This window comes from Canis aureus, chromosome 21, assembly GCF_053574225.1.
Source record: "Canis aureus isolate CA01 chromosome 21, VMU_Caureus_v.1.0, whole genome shotgun sequence".
Taxonomy (NCBI): domain Eukaryota; kingdom Metazoa; phylum Chordata; class Mammalia; order Carnivora; family Canidae; genus Canis; species Canis aureus.
The window spans coordinates 38,069,988-38,091,363 of NC_135631.1; the positions used below are offsets into that span (position 1 = coordinate 38,069,988).

General features: G+C 39.5%; 1 protein-coding gene across 13 annotated transcripts in view; it reads left to right on the forward strand.

The window, feature by feature from the left end:
- MAGI2 (membrane associated guanylate kinase, WW and PDZ domain containing 2) overlaps window positions 1–21,376 on the forward strand; it is a 1,325,593-nt gene that overhangs the window by 1,145,723 nt on the left and 158,494 nt on the right. For 12 of the 13 annotated variants that reach the window (XM_077863874.1, XM_077863880.1, XM_077863883.1 and 9 more), the window contains 3 exons: window positions 1,820–1,861; window positions 9,035–9,126; window positions 18,485–18,677. In XM_077863874.1, coding sequence (XP_077720000.1) covers window positions 1,820–1,861; window positions 9,035–9,126; window positions 18,485–18,677 — 327 coding nt within the window. The remainder of the gene's footprint in view (window positions 1–1,819; window positions 1,862–9,034; window positions 9,127–18,484; window positions 18,678–21,376) is intronic. The other variant, XM_077863875.1, reaches the window with a different exon arrangement.

Consider the following 21,376-nt stretch of genomic DNA (forward strand, 5'->3'; position numbering starts at 1 on the left):
TCTCATGGGAAAACCATTATTGCTGGCCTTAGTATCATTTATATTATGGTTTGATCTGTGAAAAAGAAAAAAAAAAAACCTTTCAGCTGGAGTTCTAGTGTACCTGCAAATAATTATGCAGCTATAATTATTTGCAGCTATAATATATTGATAAAGGAGATTGGTAATTCCAGTTAAGCTGTGTTTGCCATTTTTAATATGTGCATTTTTAATTTGGAAATCTAATTTCAAAAATAGAATTTTGGGGGTAGCTTTGTAAACAATTATGGTAATATTTGTATTTCTAACAGGTCCTTTTTAATAAAGAAAGTTACCATGACATGAGCTAAGTAATAAAGATAGTGAAATAATAGTAAGGTTGGGAGCATATTTTTCCACATATTTTAGAAATTAGGTCCAATCTTATAGCTTATAAATTTATTTCATTCAATAGTTCAAAACATAATGTTGCTGGAATCAGACAGAGGTTGGTGGGGCGGTGGGGAGACAGGGGAGGATGTGAGAAGTAAACTCTAAAATCAGTTCTTGACTGAAAGTTATTTAGTATGTCAAAGCATTTTGTTGGTAGCACAAGTTGACAATGCAACCCAAAGTACTTTCATGAATAAATATGAGACCATCAGGGCTGCAATAAACTGAATGTAATTGCTGGATGGCACGTAGGTCCTGGTAAGATTATGATAATATAAAATGTCAGTTTTACAACTAATGGGAAGTATTTAGAAGGTAACAGCCTTCTATCCCTGATGCAGCTCTATCTTTCTGATGAAAGAATATTTCTCAGTTTATAATCCTAAGCAGTCACACTATACATGGTAGATTTTAAAGAAATAACAGTTTAAATAAAATAACAGATTTTAAAGAAATAACAGTTCTGGAAAACTAATTTGTTTTACTGCAAAAACACAAATTACCTGGCAGGGATGATCATTCTGCCCTCAGTGAGTGAGGGTGCAGGGTACTGTGCAGGGTGTGGTCAGGAACACCTGTGAAACCCAGAAGGTTGGTGACACTGCCTCATCATCAACCTCAAAAAGCTTCTATTTCATTTTCATTGTTGAAGAGTAGAGAACTCTTTATATGAAACAAAGCTCAATAAGAAAGCAAACAGAATCTGACCTGATTTTAATTTTTATTAATGTAAAAATAAAATACACATTTTTATAGTGCTTCATATATATTACAGTATGTAAATAGTATTTTATGCTCATGTCCACAAATTTTTATGTTATATGTAGCAAAGATTAATTATATCAAAATTCTCATGAAGGATCTATATTGCTAACATAAACCAATTTAACCCAACTACTTATGTATCACTTCAACTAGCCAAGTAGTGATAAGTATCAAGATATTTGGACTAATGGACACAAGTCAAGACACTCATTGATTGAATTTTCTACTTCTCATCTCAATATTTGATGACACAATATCTTAAACTGATTTTAAAAGGCCTTTAATTATTTTGTGTATAGCTCGGGGTCTGGATTGACTTTATTTCTCAATAAGAATTTTTACAATGAGAATCAAAACCAATGTTTGAAAAGGAGGATCTTTTATTTTTCTCAGTCTGATCTAAAAAATTTCAGAACTTTCTATTTTGCGTCCATATAAAAGAAATACATTCACAGACATATTCATATACATGAGACGGGGTATGTCTTGTCCACTAACTTCCATGGATTTTAGAGAAACAAAATCATTAAATTGGAGCACCAAAGGTTGGGGGTGAGTTCTAATAGCAACAAAAAAATAGTAAAGATGAATTTTAAAATGCCATAAATGAATTTCAATTTTAATTCCCCATTTTCCCATCCAGAACAAGTGCCACCAAGGACCAGTTTTCGAATGGATTCCTCTGGCAAGTATTCTTCAGTACCCACAGTCCTGTGAATGAAACGTCTTCCATTCTGTGTAACAAATCATTCTTCTGAGTAGTATCAGTTTATTAGTATATAGTCACTGTGCTAATTTTATTCACCCACATGCATACATATGTAAGGTAGAGAGCAAGTCCCATCAAGATGGGTCTAAGTGGCTGCCAAGGAAACAGACAAAAGACAAAGGACAAGAGTCATATTCACTAATTACTTTCATAAAATGCTTTAGTGAAAGACTAGACTGAAAACGAAAAAAGTGAAAAGTGAAAGCCATCAGACTGACTAAATCTTATTGCCTGATACAGCAGCTTCTGGCCACATGTAAACTAGTAGGCACTTGAAATGTGCCTACTCTGAACTTGGATATGCTTAAGATACATGTAAAATCCATACTGGATTTACAAGATTTGATACAAAAAAGAAATAGAAATGTATAATATCTCACTAATTTTTTATATTGATGAATGCTTAAATAATATTTTGGATATACCAGCTTAAAATACATTATTAAAGTTGATTGTACCTATTTCTTTTTGCTTTTTAAAATGGGCTACTGGAAAATTTTAAATTACTTACGTAGCTTGCATTTTATTTATATTGGACCATGCTGGACTAGATAAATAGAAATTGGCTAGAATATCTCAAGAGATTTCCAATTTAGATGTTTCCAAAGAACTTACCGGAAATTTTGCTAACGTGGGATGAAATTATTTTCACATCAACTAAATACCTATGTCAATTTAATTGTTTTCAACCATGCTACTTAAAAAATGCAACACTTCAATGGTCTTTTAAGTTAGATAGAATATCATAGTTCAAAAGCTTTCAGTAATAATCAGTTAACTTAAGTAAAAGGAAAAACATTGTTTTGACCTAACAGCTCTGAAAATACTTACCAATTTTAGTTTAGACTAAAGTGTTTAACGTTATTACAGAAGTGAAGGAGGAAAAGGAAGATTCAGGTTTTTTTTTTTACTTTTAGAAAGTGCTTTGAATAGCTGCTTAGACCACTGGACGGAAAGCCAGAACACTGAAACAATTGCAGAAAAGAGTGTTTCATAATAATAGTAGTATTTCAGGTCTGTGGGCTCATGGCACACATCTCTAGAGTGTTTCCATGATGACAGCTCATTATCCATCTCAGCATGTTCTAACACCCCTTGGAGAATATATGTGCTTGAGATCATTTCATTCTATAAGTTTCCATGTCATTTTTTTGGATATGTAGAAAATATGGAAGATATTGCTTAGCATTTTGTCCTCAAATAATGTATAAAGTATTTGTTCAGCTTGGTCTGAAAATTTTTAAACTATGATTATTCTTATGTATTGACTGTAAAATCCTTGTAATTTTAAAAGAATATCTTAAGCCCAGAAGGAAAATGAGACCTAGTAATTACAGTTGCAAAATGAAAGTAGGATTTAATTTGAGATTCTAAATCTCTGTTTATTGGCCACAGCAAGCACATTTCTTGGAAATCTCAGCTTCTGAGTGTACTTTATTTAAAAACAAAAGAAGAGAAGAAGAGCTGTCTAATAGCATAGATTACTTTGATATATATGCACAATACTTTTGAATTTCAAAAGATATGCATTAGTTAAAAGAAAAAAGTTATAATAATGGTTTGCATATATCATAGCACTATGTAATCCAGATTTTCAGGAAAAGCACCAATCCAAATATGGTATTTAATGTCCACACAAGATAACAAAGTACTCTGGAAAATTGTGAGTACATCCAAAGTAAATGGATCTCCCATACTACTTCTCACATTTACAAAATGCCCTTTATCAAATTATGTGTCTTGATTTTTGATTCAGATATACTTATCATAATTATAAGGTATTTATTAATGTCAGCTACCTATGACACTTAGGTACAGAGGCAAAATTGTTAGTAGGAAGACCTAAAGAATGTAATTATGAAAAGTAGTGATAACTCCCCAGTAGAATAGTGCTGTAGTTTATCTGGTATACTAGATTGGTGAGTGTCTTAGAGCAATGAAATTCAAGAAATACTTATTTAGCAACTACTATAGGCTGTGCATAATGAAATATTATAGATGATAAAGATAATTATACCATCATTAAGGAAGAATAATACTGAGAAACAATGCATCCGTAGCCTTCTGAATGGACAAATTACCCAAAGCCAATAGAACCAGGGTGTGGAATATCACAGAAACCAAGAGTAGGAATCACTTCCAGGAGAACTTTCCTTATTTAGAAACAAATGAAATCAGGAGTCACAAAGGGTACATCAAAAGTGCCAAATGAGGCTGAGAAATCACTCAGAATGTGGAAAAAGAAAATGACCATTTGATGTGGTCATTAGGATGTCATCAGGATCATAAAGAGAGCACTTTCAGAAATGCCCATGCAGCAGAAGCCAGACTGGCCAGAGTAAGTGACAGATGAGAGATTGAGGATGAGGAAGCAGGAAGCAAAGGCCCACTAGAGACTACTCATCCAAGGCAGAAAGGGGAGCACAAGGGGGTACTTGGTATGGGGAAATCTAAGTTTATTTGAAGGCTGAGGGAGAAAACCACAGAGTGGGAGTTGGTTCTACTAGAACTGAAATGTGTCTGGCTACATTCGTATTACCAAAGGTATGAGGGGAAAAAGTAAAGAGAAAGAGTTCTTTTAAAGCAAAAAATGTATTAGCTACCTATATGGTAATATGAGAGTCAAGGGATAGGAACTTTCTCATTCCTATATAACTCATTCTGTATCTGGAGTGCATTGAAAGTTCAGAAGCCAGGGACATATTTAATAACTACTTTTGATTTCTGATTCCTTCCTCAGTCTCTTTCCTAGATCTCTTCACAAGGAAAAGCCAAATAACTAATGCTCTTTCCAGCAGGAAAAATTGAATGAATTCATTCTCTGTGCCAAACTGATAATAAGCCCATGGTACTTACATTTTAATTAAAACATGAAAGGGGATTCAAGTACCAAAATTTAATTGACATGTTTGCGGCATACCCTGTGCCAAATTAATCCATAAAAATGCCATTCTTTGCATTTTTGAAGCTTGAATCCATTCATAAAATTAATCAGTTGTGTTCAGTTACCCTTCCTTTTCTCGAAAACTGTGCACAAAGTCATGTCTTTCCAAATCTATACCAAGGATATATACAGCATGTGAAGCTTCTAGAGCCTTAGTGCAAAATAAGAAGCAGCTTTTGAAATTCTGCTTTTCTCTTTTATGAGGGTGGTTGACCTTATACCTGGACGTGGCCACCATTTGCTGCTTTTAGTATTACTAGTTTTTTCAGTATTAGTGGGAGCCCAGGATAAATCAGGACTTACAAATTCCGCTCTGGTAGTTTGCCACAGTGGTCATGGCAGGTCCCATCCGAGACAGAGGTCTTCGGATGATTTATTTCATAATGCCTGAGGATCCCGGGACCCAGCTTCTAAGGAAGAAGCGCCAATGGTCAAGAATGGCCATTGAACACACAAATCCAAAACGCCCTGCCTTTCCTGGGTCCAAGCAATGCCTGGACGCCAATGAGCGTATCCCTGATGGTTCTCCAAAAAGAGCTGAGGCAAAGAAGGGAAACAAAGAGCATGGAAAGAAAATAAACAAGAAAGCAGAATATGAAACAAAAAAAAATGTTGATGGGGGCACAGTTGAGTGACATTCAAAGTGACTTGGGCCCCACTAGGTGTTTACCACACTCCTTCATCAAACAACCATCCAGGTGCATGGTTAGCAAACCATCAGGAGAGAGGGGATTGTTATGTTCTCTCACAGTGGGGTGAAGACTTGGCCCTTGGATTCCTTTGCTTTATGTTCGTGCATTAACGGGAAGAGACAAAGCAGGATACCGTCATTTTAAATGTGTCATCAGGCCAAGGCTCCTGGGTGGCTCTGTCAGCTGTCTGACTTCAGCTCAGGTCATGATCTCGGGGTCCTAAGATCGAGCCCCAAGGTCAGGCTTCCAGCTCAGCGGGGAATCTCCCTGTCCCTCTGCCCTTCCCACCTCCCCCTGCTCCTGCTCTCTCAAACATGTAAATAAACTATTTTTAAAGATAAAAATAAATGTCTTATCAAGCCAAAAGAACAACTAAAGGAAGATATCAAAAACATTTTAATCTTATAAGAGAGCTAACAACGCGGCGGGGGCGGGGGGGGCGGGAAGAGTAATGTCTCTCAGCTTTGTGCATATAATTTTAGTTATTTTTTAAAACCAGACTCAAAAGGATGGGGGAGGGCAGAGGAAGAAACCACAGAAAAATTATCTTTCTAAAAGCTCTTATTTTCCCATAAAAAAAAGGACTACTGCCTTAAGGCACAATCTATCATTTAAACTTCTTTTTCCAGTTAACTATGTCTCTAAAGTTTCCATGCCCTGAAGCCTCTGAGTCTGTGTTCAAAATTAACAAAGAAATTTGTAAAAATGTCTGCTGGCGTCCTTCTCTAAGAAGTCTCTCTTTGCCTCTCTCTATTTGTTCATGTACCATGACGCTAGCCATCTCTGCCTGGAAGATTGGAGGGTGAAGATGTCATGGTTGGCACACATCACTCTACATTTGAAATCTAAGTGGTCAGGGCACATTCAGGAGATCATAATGTCACCAAATTGCATACAACAGATAGGGGGAGGAGGATGAATGCTGCACTCACATCTGTTCTTCAAAGTTAAATAAAATAACAGGCTCAAATCTATATTCTTTCTACTAAAAACAAGAGTCTTGAGTCATTCATTAAGGAAATGCTTTCCAATTCCTCTGGGAATTACAGCATTCTCTGACACAAGACAACCCCTTTGTATGTCGGCACATCTCAAAAAATCTGTTACTGGGATTGTCATAATTTCAGCATTTTCTTGAGGGAAAGTTTTATTTAGCAAATAAGATGGATTGCATAGTAAATACCCTTTAGAGTTCCCAGTGTAATATGGATTGATGCTAAGGCCATTTGGAAGAACAGTTTCCCACTTACTTTACCAGTGATGCAAAAATGAGAGTATTTATAGGAGTAGATGGAAAGTTCTGGTTATACTTCTACTAGTGTTATCATTTTAAATCTCAAAAATATATTATTCTTTCTTTTATTTTTTATGGTCTCTATGTATTTTATGTACGGCCTAGAGTCCTCTAAGCTTAAAGTAACCTAGAGAAGAGACTGCTGTGAGCAGTAGAATCATAAACAACTTCTAGAGATTTGTAAGTGGTTGGACATTATCTGTCATCTTCTCATCTCCCCTTGCCTTTCTGCCTCCCCTGGGAGGAATACCTATTCTTGCTATGATTTTGTAGGGCTATTCCATCTGCCAGGAGTCCCAAAGCCCCAAAGGAGCACACACTCCCAATGTGTGATTTCATACATGATGTTCATACATGATGTAGACCCCAGGAATGAATTGAGTTCAAAAGCCAATTGTGACTTGTTGATTATAGAACAAAGTTTTCATCTTTCTTTTACAATCCAACTAATTCTTCTAAGTTCTCATCTTTCAAATATGGATGCTAATGCAATTTATAAGGGATGACTAATGGATATGGAAATCCAATTGATTAGTCTTCTCTGAGTTTTATACTAGTTGTTGAATGGAAAGGTCTTTGGTTATATGTACATCCACTCATGAAAGGGCATGAATGGTTATGGATTCCTGCACAACATATACATAGATGCAAATGTACCTGTGTGATTGACTCCGTTTTGTTTTGTTTTTGAGATCATTAACACATAATCGGCTTACACCTACATTTCAGAAATGAATGAATTGCCTTTTGTTTATTACTGGGAATCCACAGCCCATATTGGAGGGCACCATGGTAAACCCAGTATCATTGTACCTTGCTTACTGGATCACTTTGGCAGCCCCACTTACTGTAGAGCCCAGGAAATATTTGCCTGGCCATCATTCACTGAGTGTCTCTCTCATCTGTGACCACTACTACATATCCAAAGGCTCGGACATATCTTCCTGTCCCATGCGGATCTGAATGATTTCCAGATCATTCTCTGAAATCCCTTTCCAATTTCCAAAACCATCCTGTGTGAGCAATTTAACTCAATACTTGCTTCTATAAATTCTAACACCTCCTTTAAACCATGAAGGCCTAGGATCACCAAATACTTCTTAAGCAAAGGATGACATTTAAAAGTATTTCCCCAAGTTGCTAACATATATTGGCATCCTAGCAATGACCATGAAAGTATGTGTAACTCAGTCATGATGGAGACTTTACCCCTGTGAGAAGGATTCAAAGGTCCAGGGGTATTGGGTAACCATACATCACATTCTCCTTTAAAAAATCAAAGGAGTTCTTATACCTTCCAATGATTCATTCTAGATTTGAAAAAAATTGACATCCAGGAATTTCCCAACTTATTTTTGGGTATATTCTATTCTTTCAGCTTACTGCACAAAAATATCTCTTTTCCAGTTTATTTCAAATAACCTAGTAAAATCAGTAAAATCATTAGTGGCTTCCACATTTTAAAGTGTTTGGGGAGATAGGAGTTCACTTACACTTGCCAAATTTCTACCCCTAAGCTGTGGAAAACCTAAAGGAGTTTGTCTGAAAATAAAAACTTCACTCAAACTCCCAATACAGAAAAGTTTCAATCCTATTTTTTCTAATTTTTACAATTCAAAACAAGACAACTTAATTAGGCATAAATTTGTATCTCCCACCCCACCCCCGCTGACACACACTAAATGAGGTGCACAAAGACATATTCATTACGAAGGGATATTTGTAAATTTGTAGGCAGTCCTCTACCAGCTAGTTCCAGGACGTCATCTGTTCTCTCAGACTTCTGAAACATTCATTCTAGTCAGAGTAAACATCCTCAAAGTGACAGCCAATCTTCTTGAAAGCAATCTGAATGCTTTCAGGAAAATAAAGAATTACAGAGGCATCTTTTTTTTTTTTTCCATTCAGGAAATTTGTATGTTCTTTCAGCCTATGGTGATACCCTAGGAATGCCCCTGTTTTATCACTGTTAAACCAGGGACCATTTAATTTTGGAATTTTTTGTTACCACATCTTTTTATCCTCTATGCTGTCCACCAACTCTAACAGCACTCTCATTACTTACATCCACAAAATTAATTTATCATTGGTGTGTTCAGATTCTCAGGGAGCGGGGAAGAGACAGGATTCATTACTCAATGGGATCTCCTTTATGCCAGGTCCAGATTATAAGGAGCTGGATGTTCACCTTCGCAGGATGGAGTCTGGATTTGGCTTCAGAATCCTCGGGGGAGATGAGCCTGGGCAGCCTGTAAGTTGAAACCTCTTTGTTTCCACAGTGTGGGCTATATTGTTCACTGTGAATTTAAAAGAAAATCTTTGAGGGCTCAAAAAAAAAAAAGTTTGAGGTTTGTGTTCTTGCTGGTTAAGTTCTCAAAACATGTCAGTGTCTCCATGACTGACATAAATATATATCATCATAAATTAATGTACATATACATAGGAGGGGACATTACTCTTTCTCAGAACGGATTGAATTCCTTTTAGATATTTCTATTACTTAATTGTATTGGATTCCTGGTCATTCTGGACAGCAACACAAGGTATACACACACTATGACAGAAGATAAAGGCATAAATTCCAGCAGAATTACGGATGTTTGCAATCAAAACTACAAGGGAGATCGGGCTCCCGGTGCATGGAGCCTGCTTCTCCCTCTGCCTATGTCTCTGCCTCTCTCTCTCTGTGACTATCATAAATAAATAAATAAATAAATAAATAAATAAATAAATAAATAAATAAATAAATAACTTGGGATCCCTGGGTGGCGCAGCGGTTTGGCGCCTGCCTTTGGCCCAGGGCGCAATCCTGGAGACCCGGGATCGAATCCCACATCGGGCTCCCGGCATGGAGCCTGCTTCTCCCTCTGCCTATGTCTCTGCCTCTCTCTCTCTGTGACTATCATAAAAAAAAAAAAAAACCTACAAGGGAGAGAAAACACAGGGATAAACAGAAGTAAGATCAAACTCAATGCTGCAAAATCTCAGTCAGATTCAAATTAAGGGATTACCACGAGAAGATGTTCACAAAGTGAACTTCAGTTGGCACAATATTGGGAATTTGGGATGGACTGTGGAGAAATCAAACCTGCACATGCACACACACTCCATTAGATACCAAAGTCAAGGCATAAAATAATATACAGAAAACTCAGCAAAGCTAGATTTATGAACATGTATCAAAATATCAGCCATGAAATACTCATTGTAAAAGATGTGTCTTAAATGGTACCCAATAAGACTAAGTCAGGTCCATGGAAGGTTTGAGTAAATGACACCCCATCCCAGCTCGTGCAAGAGATTTAAGCTATAAGCCTCAGTTTCCTCATCTGTAAGATGAAGAGCACAAGAGTGCTCTCACAGAGAGAGAGCTTTAAGAATTAAAGATAGCAGATGCAAACCTCTTGGTATTGTGCCTGGATCATAGCAGTGTCGAGTGGATGTTTATCATCATCGTCTCTCTTGTTGATCAGTTCCAGAAAATAAAACTGGAACCACAAATGGGCAGAAATATTCAGGAGAAAAAAAATAATATAACAAATAAAAGAAATCTGTAAAAATGAAAACTGTCCCAAAGTGAAGTAGACTGCCTCGGTAGACAGTGAGTGCTTTCCCAGGAGAAGCATCCAAGCAGAGCTGACAAGAACCAGACAGGAATCCCAGAGGTGTTTCCTCTGCCCTTTGAGCAGAGTTGGACCAGATGATTGATGAGATCCCTTACAATGAAAAATGCTAAGAAGCTGAGCTTAGACTCCAAGGGTAAGGAACTCCAGGGGGAAAAAAAACTTATTTCCTAATGTTGGGAGGAATACATTTGGCATCAGTCAACCACCATGTTGCTAATCCCCAGCTGCCAGAGGAGATGTGAATGTGCATTTACCATGGAGGGTCGTCTGGATTTCCCTCCTGGGGCTTTGGGAGGAAAGAGAGTGCTAAGGTAAAATATAGGGTTCGGATAACTTTAGACTTCTATTTCTCCAGAGACTAAATTATGTCACAGGCAGAAGGAACAAATCGCAGTTATATTTCACTCCCTTTCACAGACTTGTTCCCCTCTACCTGCCACCTGATTCTGAGTTTACCAGGGATCCTCCATCGCTTGGTCAGGAGGCAGCCTCACTCCTCTCTGTAACTCATCTTGCTCTGTATAGGGAGAACCAAAAATAGGATCCAGTTCCTACACATATGTAAGCATTTAACCTCCTGGTTCCACAGGGTATTTGTCTGACTTAGTTTCCTTCAGGATTATTTTCTAACCTGTTCATAGATCTCCCTATTTAGTTTGATGGGTAAGATTTAAAATTCCTCCTAGGCAGGGACTTCGTCTTTCCCGTTTTATTCTGGATTAGTTCCCCAGAAATGAGTCATGTGCCATTAGCCAAACTGGACGTTAGGGTCTCAGCCCCCAACTGCCAAGTCGGCCCCATATTCCTCACAACAGCTGCAATGATTCTGCAAAACTGTGAAGTCGGAGGGAAGAGTCTCCCTCACTTCAGACACTAGCTACAAATTTGGGGGTCCCTTGTCCCCCTTCAGATTTGATAATTCACTAAAACAACTCATAGGGCTCAGGAAAGTGCTGTACTTACGATGACAGTTTTATACTGAAGGGATGCATGTTAGGACCAACTGAAAAAAAATGACAAAGTGTGGAAAGGCTCCACGTGCAAAGCTTCCATTATCCTCAGGGACAAATTATCCCTCCCTCCCAGCATCGATAACAACTAGAAATGCTCACCCAAGTATTGGTGTCCAGAGTTTTTATTGGGGTCTTATTATGTGACTATGAGTGATTGAGTCATTGAAGTGGTTGAGCTCCATCTCCAGCCCCTCTCCTTCCTGGAGGTCAGGCTGAAGTCACAAGGTTCAAACACCCAACCCCCTAATTATGTGGCTGGTCATTCTTGTCTGGTCAGTACCCACCCGTGTCCCCAAGACGTGGTGTGGCTCCTCTACCCTGAGTCATCTACTTCAGCATTAACTGTCAGGTACCCACCAGGAGTCTCCTCACTAGCACAAACTCTTAGGTGCAATGCAAGGGGCTCCCAGTGAACAACAAAGATACCCCAGTTCCAGTGGTCTAAAGGCTACATCTCAGGAAAGGCCAGATCTCTCTTTGGGCTCAGGCTGAACCCTTTATCGTACCCCTATCTGTTTAAAAAACACTAAATGAAGGCAGTAATGGCACTTTAAGGTGATCTTTATAGCGTTGTGGGGGATTCTGAGACTTTTGTAGGACATTGGAGGATAAACCCATTAGATACTAACATAATGCTTCAAACTTACCAACCCTAAGGAGTCTCCACCAGAAAGACAAGGTTCCTGTTTGTTCCAGAATGCACTGACTGACATATCTTTTCCCCCTTGCCTATCTGTGAGCTCCTTGAAGACAAGGACCATGTTTTGATGGCATTTGTATCTTCCAAGCCTAGCACAGAGCCTGGCATGGTAGATATTTGCTAAATGGAGCTGAAGAGAGTCCTCTTCACCAAGTCAAACTCTCACCTGAACCTCTCAGGAAAAAAAAAAAAAAAGGTAATCTGGAGTTTACATTTTCTGAGGCCTCTAGATCCTACAGGCTCTGTAGAGTTTAAATGGTATAGTCCTAGAATCAGAGATGGTGTCCTGGCAGCCCTACAACAAGCTTTCCTCAACCTGGTGTTTTAAAATTGTGGAACACCAACTAATTTCACAGTTTTAAAATTCAGATTTCCATATTCTCTTCAAAATAGATCTACAACATTGGGCTTATCTTTCTCATTGACAACAACTGACCAGAGCCAAAGAGTGGTGCCTTTAAAACTGAGCATGGCCACAGTTCCCAAGACCCCCTTATGCCTGTTATTCATTTAGTCTACTGTCTTTGAGACTCCCATCCCGGAGGATTGGACTGAAAGATGAATATTTTGCACCAAAGGACTCTTTAGCCAGGGCCAGATAATGGTTTTTACAAGCCCTAAGCATATTATCAGGTCCTTTCCCTCATATATAAGTACAAATAAGAGATTACACTATGAAATAAATGTGAAAGTAATAAAGTTCCATTTCTTCCCATGATGCATACTTCAGTACAGTCTTTGAAATATAAAATTCTTATTCTGCTGGAACCCCTCTCCCCCATGGGCTCATGCTTTGTCTCTTTGGGAGTAAACGAGAGCCACATTATGGAAGTATTATCTTCACCAGGGGTAGGAGGGACTGCATGATTGGTCACAGGGAAGGCATGGTCGCAGCTGGCTCAAGAAGGAAGCGTCTGGCTGAAATGCACCTGGCACTGAAGCAGTGAAATTGTTGCCCAAATGGAGCACGTATTACTCAAAATGAAGCTCAGGTGTGTGAGTGCACCCATGGTCACCCCCTGACCTCAGGACAGCTTTGCACCTTGTCAGTTCACACACTCCCAAGTTCCCAACCCTTCTGAACATAGGCTTTGACGCTAGAGTCCTTTCTTTCCTCCACTGGGCAGGCATCCAGTGTCTATGCTAAGCCTCCTCAGATGACATGGATTGTCGGTTATCCTCATTGTGTTTATTTAGATTTATTCTGGTTTATTCTTTCATTGGAATGATTTAAGACACACACAGACTGCAAGTTACAATTTTGGCATCTAAGTCATTAAAGTAAAAGCCTAAATCTTCTTAATGCGAGCAAAGACAGAAAGTAATGCCTTGAAGACCAGAATGTTGCACCTCAGAAAGACCGTGTCAGGAAGAGTGAGTCTACTGTAAAGATTTCCCATAAGCCTTTCCTTCCTGCTTTCCTTCATTGTAAGCCCAGAGATAATATATAAACAAAATGTGCTGGCCTCATTTAATTGCTGATGTGCTGCAAAGGGAGAGGCGCATGAGGTGACTTGGTCCCCAGCCACAGGAGGTCTCATAAATTACATCAAACAGGTTTCTGCCTCCATATATACGAAATGGTACTGACATCTCAGGGCACACATTAAACACGACAACACAGCTTTCGGCAAATAATGAACAGCAGGACTCCAGCTCCAACAAAGCATATGGGCATTTTTCCTGCAAGAGGAAATACTTTTCACAGTTAAATAACAATAGAAATAGAAAGAAATGAAAAATTGCCAGAAAGGACCAAAAATGGGATTTCCAGCTGTGAGCTGAAAAGAGATGGGAAGGCATCAAGGTGGAAAGATTTAGAAAACGCTGTAATGGAGAAAAACTGTTCATAGAAAGAAGAGGTAATGATAGACATACTCCTTGGTCAGGAAATCTGTGCAAACTTGGGGAGAAGTTTCAAAAGGCAAGAGCCTGAAATCGGTTTGCTATACTGTCAACTTGTCTCAGGTTATAATTATTGCAGATCAGACCTACTGGGGTTGGACTTGCATTAGGTAGAGCAGGAAAGAATTAAAATAAATGGAAGGGCTGCACATACGATTGTGGCTTTGTTTTTCTTTTCTTTTGTGTGTGTGTGTGTGTGTGTGTGTGTGTGTGTGTGTGTGTTCTTTCCCCTGGCTTACGAGGGTACCAGCCACTTGAATGTGGATTGCTGTTATTTCGTATCAAATACTCTGTTTTGTTCCATGCCCTCCTAGCCTATAAGATAGAGTTGTGGAGTTGTGATTCTTTTGTTTTTTAGAAAAGTCAGTTGGAAAGATAAGGCCATGGGTCAGTTGTTCCTGGGGTCAGGGAGCAGTCTTTTTTTTTAGCTGTTTTGCCACAAATCTCTTCCTTCAGGGCCAAAGCAATGAGGACAAGATAAATAACTTCTTCAAGAGCAATGAAAACACTGACGAGTGGGTCTACACAAGGCTGAAGGATCCAGTGAGGCCAGAGGGAGGTGTGTGTGGAGTGAGGCCAGTATTGGTTGGGAAGGTTCAGTGGCCAGGATAGCCTAGGATCAGACCAGAAGGGACGTTTAGCCTATGCGCTTGGGGTGGGATTGGCGAGGAGAAGGGATCCCTCAAAAGACCTGCAAAGTGACCAGGGTGATGCATCAGGAAGCTCAGGCCAGGCACCAGCGGGGGAGTCCTTTGGTGGACTTAGAAGGTGACCAATGAGACCAGAGATCCTGTGGCCATTGAACCAAGTGAGAGTACTCAGGACCTTGCTACTCAGAGTGTGATAGAGCTACAGACCAGGCTCCCCACCTCTCCAGGGAGCTTGTTAAACATTTGGAAACTTAGGTTCCAACTCAGACCTGCAATAGTATCACACTCGGAGGTGATTCCCAATGCTGTGTTATAATAAGCTCGCCAGGTGATTCGCATGTACCCTCAAGTGTTAGAACTACTAGCTTAAAGGATCAGATGTCCTGAGGCCTGTTCTCAATAGTATAAGCAAACATGAGAATGTACATGCATTGAAAAGCCAATATGACTTACAGTGCAAGAAGGAACCATGGGCCATCTAGTCTCTGCAGTGACCATAGCAGACAGGAAATAAACTCATAGAATGTCTGGAACATACAAAGCATATTCGAATTAAAAGGGAAAAGAAGTGTTTGTTTTTCCTAAAAAGAGAAATACATAGAGCTGCTTTGTATCTGCAGTGACCGCACTCAGCTCAATTCAAGCTTGTTTCATAGCTGGGTCAACCTTTGTTTGAAACAAGGTAGAAGATGGATTTATAATATAATTATATATTATATATATATGTACAGGAATTATGCGACACCGTATAATAAATTATATTGAAGTACTGTGTTGAATGTACCACTTGTTTGGAAATAAACACATAAGATTTGATAACATGAACAAAAATTTAAAGAGCAAAGCTTCCAGTTTTAAAAACGTATGTCAGGTAACCTTTAGCCTTTGCTCAAACGTCAACTTCTCAGTGTCACCTGCTCTAACCACCTCTTCCACCACCTCGGCCACATGTCTGACACCCACCCCCGCCACCTTGCTCTCTTTTTTCACCCAGTACGTGCCAGCTAGCATACAATGTACCTTACACACTTACTACACTTAGTGTCTGACCACTAGAATAGAAGTTCTATAAGGGGCAGGGATTTGTATGCATTGTTCACTGATGACTTCCTATCACCTAAAAGTGCCCCTGGGTTCGATAAATATTTGCTGAATAAATGAATTAATTGTACTCATATGGCAGCAACACGGCAGAAAAGCTGATGTTTTCCTGGGATTTTCCCTTTGATGGGTGATACTAAGCTAGTATCACCTAGGAAGAAAGAAGATAACTCTAAGAGCATCTGTCTATCTTTGCTGTCTGCTTATATCAAGGGAGGAATGGGAATTTTCAGTGTGAAATTTTGAAGGATTTTTTTTGGTGGTGTTTTTTTTTTCCTAAGTGAAATTTTGTTGTTAATCTTTTTGAAGAGGACCCAACTGCAGCCATGGCTCTTCTCAGATGTGACCCATATTTTGGTTCACTTTTATCATTTAGAGTCAGTGCTATAGCTTAAAGTCGATAATTAACCAGCCAAGATAGTTCATGAGCCATTTTGTTCTCTCTAACTAGCTATAAAGTCTCACACTAAAGCACATAGGAAATCTAAAGGTTGAAGCATTTTAGAGGACTAACCCAGCTAAGTGTAGCATTTCGGGGGACAGTGGAGAAACATAAGCATTCATTTTAACTGGCTTTTGCACAAAGCACTTAACAAATCTTTGAAGGGCTCCTTAGTGGGTTGAGTCTTTTGAAGAATAGATTGGAACATTTTTAGAAAGAAAACTCATAAATTCTGATTGGCATAACAATAAGAGAAACGGAAAATGTCAGAAGCATGCCCAACTGCCAGCCTTAGTAAATGGGGTCGGAGCGTTGCAGGGAATGAACCACTCCGTAATCTGAGGCGGGATTGTGAGGTTTTCTTTGTGACGGCAATAACAAATCACTCATCAGAGCACTAATAATCAGTGTAGAAGCAATCTGCCCCTAGCTCACCCCCAGGAACAGGGAGAAAGTAGCTGTAGTGATAGAGAATTTTCATTTCTATGGATAAAGAAAGCTATTCAGTAGACCCAGGCTATGAAGTCCTCAGGTTTTTTCCTGAACTAAGATTCTTCAGACTCTAATTCTGCATATACCTGAGAAGTCCCGGGCATTCACATCTGGTTGTCATGTTGACAGGCCCACACCGAGCAGTGTGACCAAGTAAGAATCAGTCTGCCACATGCGAGCCTGCAGTCACGATGGAGCAATTCTGCAAATTAGCTGGGATCCACAGATCTGGGATTGGAAAGAAATCATTGGCAAAAGAAGAATATCTGTTGTCTGTGTGTTGGAAAAATTGTAGGTTAAACAGTGAAACGAAAATGTTTAGTGCTATTGTTGTTGTTTTTTTTTTCTGAGAAAGAAAAAAAAAAACCTGTTAATGGACACTAACCTGAGTGTTTCCAATGAGAAGTGGGAGGCCGTATGTTAGACCCTTCGTTACAGTCCCTGGTTCAGGGAATTACAGTTCACACATTTCACAGATGTGTACCTCCTCATATCCTGGTGTAAGAGTCACCTAAACAGCAGAAGCATTTCAGGGGACAGGCAAAACTAGCAATGTCCTTTATGCAGAGGACAGTGCTCTAATATTCAAAGGAACAGAGCAAAAATTGGGCAGAGGTTTGGGACGCCTGGGTGGCTCAGGGGTTGAGCATCTGCCTTTGGCTCAGGGTGTGGTCCTGGAGTCCCGGGATCGAATCCCACATCGGGTTCCCTGTATGGACCCTCCTTCTCCCTCTGCCTGTGTCTCTGCCTCTGTGTGTGTGTGTGTGTGTGTGTGTGTGTGTGTGTGTGATGAATAAATAAATAAAATCTAAAAAAAAAAAAAATCAGGAGGAGGTTTGACTGAGACTTTTTTTAAGTCAACTGGCCAGAAAGGTAACTGTGAGTTTTGCTTTGTTTTATTTTCTCCTTACCTCCAGCCTTTCAAAGCAAAGCAAACAAACAAAATTGAATCATTATCAGCTTCATAATCTAGTTTCCCCTGAAACTTTTTGAGCCCTCACTATGTGCCATGAGCAAAGTTAAATGCTTTGCATGCATTATTTCATTTAGTTCTCCCAACAACTCCAGGAAGTAGCTCCCATTACTTCATTTCCCATTTTGCAGATGAAGAAACTGAGGCTCGCAAAGGGTTAAGACTTGCCCCAGGCCACACAAACAAGAAGTGGAGCCAGGATTCAATCTCCCATTCACTATACATGCACAGTGGCCAATAACATCAGATTATTTGGGGTTAAAATTTTCCTTAAGGGTGGTAACTGGTGAGCCAGGAAGCAAGCATCCCCCAGATTCCATGGCCATCAGCAGCGAGTTCAAAATGTTTATTTCTCTTAAAGGAGCTAGCAACCTGGAAGAGTGGGAAAGGCACCCTTCAGCCCCTCATTTTTTCATTTTTCAAATACATGCTCAGGTTTGGAGTAAAACCTTACACCAAGTTGTACATCTATATAAAGAAATCATATCTATATATGATGTTATATATATTATATTTATATATAATTTCTTTATAAAGAAATATATATTTATAAATTTATATATTTATAAAGAAATATATCATATAAATATATAAAGAAATTATATATAAATATCGTTATCTATAATATGTACATAAATAAATCATATTTATATATATAGGGGGAAAAGCTGAAATGTAAACATCCTTTCTTTCTCACTGTCCTCTAGATTTTGATTGGCGCAGTCATTGCCATGGGTTCAGCCGACAGAGACGGCCGCCTACACCCGGGAGACGAGCTTGTCTATGTTGACGGGATTCCAGTGGCTGGCAAGACCCACCGCTATGTCATCGACCTGATGCACCATGCAGCCCGGAACGGGCAGGTCAACCTCACTGTGAGAAGGAAGGTGCTATGTGGAGGTGTGTGGCTCAAGCCAACAGGGAGGTTTGGGGCTCAGGTGGTAAAATGCCTTTATGGGACATGGAAACAAAATTTTAAATCAAGGAAAAAAGACAAGGAAAAAAGCCAACCTAGATATTCCAAATGTAACTCTGATTTTGAAAGTGCAGATTTTCACTCCACTCCAAGCAGATATTTTCAGTGTAGTCATTAAAAATTTCCCACAAAGCTTGGGTCTAATTTCAGATGCATATGCTCTTTGCTCTTTGGTGGATGCTAGCTCTAAGAGGAACATTACGGTAGTGAAAAATACAGCTTTTGAAAATGTTCCTCCTTGTGTTTACAAACCAAGAACCACAGCATTTTGATACCATAATAAGGCAACTAGGCTGGAAAATTGGCCTCCATTGTAGAGCCTGATAAAAGGTAACAATATTACAAAAATATAGCTTGTACATCTTTCTGAGAAAACACAATTCATTTACCTCCAAACTTATGAAACTGGTAAATTAGAAGTAATTATTCCCTTTGCAGCCATTTCCTAGCTTCAGAAAAGAATCCACCAAAGACTTCACTTTTAACAGCCTTCACAGTCATAATAAGATTCAGTTTATCTCTGTCCATCATCATAATGCCCCCCAAAAAAGATTTATATTTTTATAAGTAAGTCTGTTACAAAAATCAGCTGTTTTTCATAATCTAAGCACTCAGTAATGTTGGCAGTAGGATCCCAACAGCCTGTGCTTTGCCCTGCGAATTGCAGGAGGAACAGCACCAGCGACAGTCGGTCACCTTCTGCCCTTGTGGCCACGGGCCTCTTGCTCAGCCCCCCGGCCCTCCTCTACACTAAGGTAAAGAGGGACCTTAGTGGCATGAGCTCCCTCGTGTTACAGCTAAGGAAACAAAGGCCCAGAGGTCTAGTCCAGCAGTCTGCTTGCCCAGGAGTCTGCAGTGGGTCAGTGATAATGCCGAGGCTCTTAGCTCCCCAGCCAGTGCTTGTGGCTTTATTGCCACCTCGGGCCCTCTCCCATCCCACCCCCAGTGAATTCAAAGATGTGAGACCAATTGCTAGCAAATGCCACTCCCTTACATAAATAGTCTTCTGTATGTGTTATTATTATAACACACCCGAATCAAAAAAGATAAGGGGGGGGGGTCACTGGCTAATCACAGCTGTGAATAACTAGGGAAGATAAAGCTTATTAATCGAACTAAAAATCCTTTTTCTATTCAAGTCTTCTAGAAACTAGACTTTGATCAAGGGCAGTCATTTAAAAGGGCAAGCCAGAAGAATTGTCAGCCCTCACCAGTTCGAGACTGCCATATATCTTGGATCGTATGGAGGTTTTGCTAAGAAGTGCCATTCATCTTCAGAAATTCATGGCATACCACTTGACCCAAAGAAGTAAAACACCTTGAATTATGACTTATCCTTGGGCAAGATGCCAGGAGGAAGACAGTGTTTGCTTGGTTAACATTTAACTGTCTCTCTCCCTAAGAGTGATTTTTAATAAAAAGTTTGCTGTGCTATATGCTCTGTAACCCAAAGATAAATTAAAAAGATACCTGATTTACAAGGAAATATACTGCAAGGTGCAAAGCCAGTGCACCAACATAATTTCATGCTCCCCTTGCCACCAGCTGATTATTGCAAATTAAATTTTGTTCTAATCAATCCAAGCTATTGGAGTGTGTGCCAAATGCTGCAAAAACGTATTCTTGCAATTTGTGGATCATGTGACTTTGGTGAAGATGCTCTTTGCTGCAGTTCTTACCAACTTTACTCATTTAGGCTTTCGAGTGCATCTCAAGTGCATTTAATTTTTGAAAATGTTCGGCTGCAGACTGCTCGTTCACACCAGGAGAGTTTCCAAGTTAATTCAGCTCACTCTTCCTTGAAAGCTTCATCAGTATTGAAAATGATTAAGTTCAGGAAAGGATACTTTGATGGTGAAGTAAATGCCTAGAAGTAGAATGGGACAGATTTTTTAAAGGCATAGCAAGGCAGCTTTTCTTCATAGCTGCTGTTTCTCCAACAGCGAAAAGGAACAGCCACAAATGGATATGATGGTGGAAATGCCTTCTCAAGGGCTGTTAGCATTATTATTACGCTTTCCCAAGCAAAGGCTTGGGAGGTATGAGCTATTTTGTGACGAGATGGTTCAAAGCTGAAGGGACGTGAGCAAGCAGCTTGCAAAGACACAAAAGATGGGTAAGAAGAGGGACAGAGTCGCCGCCTTCCTGCACAAAGGAGCTGTGTCAGGAGCTGGGAAGAAGGGAGGTAGAAGTTAAAGCTTTCACCCTGATGCTTGTACAAATGTCCTGACCCTCCTCAGAAGCCACCGGGCACTGGCTTCCAAGTTAATGCTCAACAGAAAACCACTTCTATTATGAGAGACACCGCCTAGTTAGTTCCATTTGGGCAGAAATTAGCACAAAACCCTGCAAATATTAAAGTATTTTTAAAGTGTACACACTAAAGATAAAGCGGCCAAGTTCTTAAGGAGGCAATGACAAGCTAGATCCTCAAAAAGGAGAAATCTTGGAGTGAAGAAAGGAAAGAAGAAAGGAAACATCCAATAATACATCCAATTTCATTTACCAAATTGTTATAGCCCAGACCTTCCACTTTAAACTAGTTTTGAGAGATGTCTTATCCATGCCACCGGCTCCAATGGTTAGCTGTTTTTTCCCCAAGGATATTAGAAGAGTGGCTTTA